This window comes from Nicotiana tabacum, chromosome 3, assembly GCF_000715075.1.
Source record: "Nicotiana tabacum cultivar K326 chromosome 3, ASM71507v2, whole genome shotgun sequence".
Taxonomy (NCBI): Eukaryota; Viridiplantae; Streptophyta; class Magnoliopsida; order Solanales; family Solanaceae; genus Nicotiana; species Nicotiana tabacum.
Window position 1 is genome coordinate 20,505,083 of NC_134082.1, and position 3,469 is coordinate 20,508,551.

General features: G+C 35.9%; 1 protein-coding gene across 1 annotated transcript; it reads right to left on the reverse strand.

Annotated features, from left to right (window-relative positions):
* Positions 1 to 67: 67 nt before the first annotated feature.
* On the reverse strand, positions 68 to 968 carry LOC142175817 (uncharacterized). The gene is made up of 3 exons (XM_075242817.1): positions 789 to 968; positions 607 to 683; positions 68 to 218 (listed from the first exon to the last, which is right to left on the reverse strand). The coding sequence occupies exons 1-3, from the start codon at positions 966 to 968 to the stop codon at positions 68 to 70; spliced, it is 408 nt and encodes a 135-aa protein (XP_075098918.1).
* Positions 969 to 3,469: the final 2,501 nt, after the last annotated feature.

The following is a 3,469-nucleotide window of genomic DNA, read 5'->3' on the forward strand; positions in this document are numbered from 1 at the left end:
AACCCTACTATGCAACCGCCTAAAATTTCATCATCCATTCGATTCTGCAGGTCATTCTTGATAAACTTCATTGCGAAAAAAGCTTTTTCAACATTGCGGTGGCAATTGACAGAAGCAAAGCAAGTTTCAATAAGCAGAATACAAGAGGAAAAGTAATATTCTTCTTTGTTTCCACTAGCGTTTTTGAAAATTTACCAAGTCCACCTAAATTGGAGAACCTTTGATCAATATCAGGTACATCAACAATTTATTAGCAAGTTGATTGTCAAGGACACCTAATTTAAATTCATCAAAGTTATCAGAATATAATTTATCTATTCTCACTATCTTCCTAATGTCAAAACTAGAAATGAATCAATTGAATTTGGAAAGCTACTCCATGAAATAAATCACTTGTCACCTTATTGAAACGGTTGTTAAGTTCTTGAAGTCGCCAATCAATAATCTTATAAAACACATCTACACGATAATGATGTAAAGGTGTATGATCAACAAGTTTATGTCATGAACTTCAAGAGTTGGCGTATGGCTCATCAAAATTGAATATCAGAATATCATGCTTGATACAAAATGTAGATACCTTATCTATAAGTGGATCTCATCCACCAATTCTTAACTCTTGAAGCCTTTTTTTTTGCTACTTCAACAAATATTATGGCATTAGCAATATCCTGCTCCTTTTTCTAGAGTAAATTATTAAGATCATATGTGATTCCCAAAATATCTTTCATAAAATGCAACATGAAAGCAACCTCAAATGTCTGGCAACTTCTAAGATATCCTGCTACCTTAGCTCTTCCATCTAAAGTACTTGCATCTGCAACAAGAGTATCAAGTACATCAATAATAGAGTAAAACAAAAGTGTAAAATTTTCAAGCGACTTGTCGTAAGATCCCCAACGAGTATCACCAGCTCTAACAAAACCAAGCTCTTGATTTGAGCCTCTACTTGTTTCTAGCTCACCCATATCTAATGCCTCTTGGAGTTTTTCTTTATGAAATTCTTAAAGTTCATCCATACTTTCAAAAGACGCTCCCAGTATATTCAAAATATTTGAAACCAGTAACACAAGTTCTCCCACCCGAACACACGTTTTTCAAACCGCCACAAAAGTTAATTGAAGTTGGTGACAAAACAATGAATAGAATGAACTGATCCACTTTCTTGTTTAATCAATATTTTAATACCATTGATATCACATTGCATATTGCTTGCCCCATCATAACATTTTTCGCGTATAGAAGATAACTTAATGAATGATGAGCAAGTATGTCAACAATTGCTTTCTTCAGGGATAAAGCACAAGCATTAGGACATGAACAAGTCCAAAGATGATTTCTTCATAAATTGTGATGAACCTATAGGTCATTTTAGAGATTTAGCCTTTATTTCTATGTTCCAAGACTCAAATAGCTCCATGTAGCGTTCCTCAATTTGCATGCACAATCCGTATCTTTTTCCAGAAAATTTTTATGTGAAAACTTTAAAAAAGATATGAATTTTAGCCTTGAAAATAATTTGAGTTGGCTACGGTTAAAAAATTTTTGTATTGTGATTTGGAACTTGGGTGTATGCCCGGAATTGAATCCGGAAGTCCCTAACTTGATTTGTTGAAAACTTGTAATTTGTGTTTAAAGAATTCCTAAGTTCGGCCATAGGTTAATTTTGTTGCTACCGGGTTCGGATTTCAGTTCTAGAACTTGTTATAGGTTCATTTCACTATTTATGACTTGTCTGCAAATTTTGTGCAAAAATGAAGTTTATTTGACATGATTCGGGTGTCCGGTTGTAAATTTAAAAGTTCTTAAGTTTCTTTAAAAATTTCATACATTTGATGTCCGATTCGTAGTTCTAGGTGTTATTTTGGTGTATGATCATGCGAGCGAGTTCGTATGATGTTATTACACTTGTATGCATGTTTGGTTTGGAGCCCGAGGGGCTCGGGTGAGTTTCAAATAGGCTACAGACCATTTCGGACTTGGGAGATTGCTGGTTTTCAATGATTTATGGTGTCTGGTGCATTGTCCTTCACAATCACGAAGCCACTCTTGCGATCGCAAAGGGTAACCTCAAAAGGGGTGGGGTTTCTTATATGCAAATGCGAGGACAAGGTCGCGAACGCGAAGCAGTGGTGGGATCAGCCTTCGTGAACACGACCAAGACCACGCGAACGCGATGGGTAGTGTGCTTGTGAGGGGATCTGTTGGATGTTCTACAAGAACGCGAACCAAGGGTCATGAAAGCTAAGGCCAATTGGGACGTAGTGCTCCAAGATCGCGTCATGTCCTTCGCGAATGCAAAAAATACCTGACGCCAGTGATTTAAAACTTCCAAAGTCGGGATTTCTTCACTTTTCATCTTTTTCAAGTTTGAGCTTGGACTAGAGGCGATTTTGAAGATAAATTTCATCCCAACTTCATAGGTTAGTAGATTTTTACTCGTTTTATTCCATTTCCATCAACACCCATTGATTTCTAACCTTTAATCTATGTTATTTCATGGTAGAAATTAGGGACTTAGGTGGAAATTGAGGGTTTGAAACTAATCACATAATCGGGATCGGGGGTGGCTGGGCAATTAGGTTTTGATCCGAATCTCAGATTTTGACTAAGCGGGCCCGAGATTGACTTTGGTGATTTTTCCCAAAATCATTAAAGATTAAATCTTTTTCACTCGTGGGTAGTTTTTAAATCTTATTTTGAATTATTTGAACTATGTTTGGTTTGATTTGATTGGTTTGGAGGCTAATTCTAGAGGCAAAACCCAATTGCGCTTTGATTTGATTGCGGAGCGAGGTAAGTGTCATGGTTAACCTTGACTTTAGGGATTAGGACTTGTTAGTCCATTTTCTACATGTGTCATATGTGGGAATAACGTATATGTGAGGTGACGAGTACTTATGCGTTGTTATTGGGTTAAAACATGCGGGTTGAACTTGTTTCCTCGTATTTTAGGCCTTTGTTAATGATGATATCCATGTTTAGGTTAGATTATTATTTCTTTGATTATTCGTTTTATAATTATTTCCCTTTTATAATTAGCAAATATTTTTGGAAGTTGAAGTTTGGTATCACGGAATCATACTTGACGTTAAATACATTCTCCGTATTATTTATTACTCAAATTCATATTATCATCATTACATGGTGAGGAAGAGAGTAAAAGTACGAAGGGTGATACTGTGCCATTGTATTTACATCATTATTATTACATGGTGCGAAAGAGAGTAAAAGCATGAAGGGTGATGCCATGTCATTTATCTCATTTATTCATTATTACATGGTAAGGAAGAGAGTAAAAGCACGATGTGTGATGTCGTGCCTTTCATCTCATTTATTCATTGTTACATGGTGAGGATGAGAGTAAAAGTACGAAGTCTAATGCCATGCCATTTCATTTTACTTATATCATCTTTTCATATTAAGGACGAGAGTAAAAGCATGAAGGGTGATGTCGTGCCATTTTTCT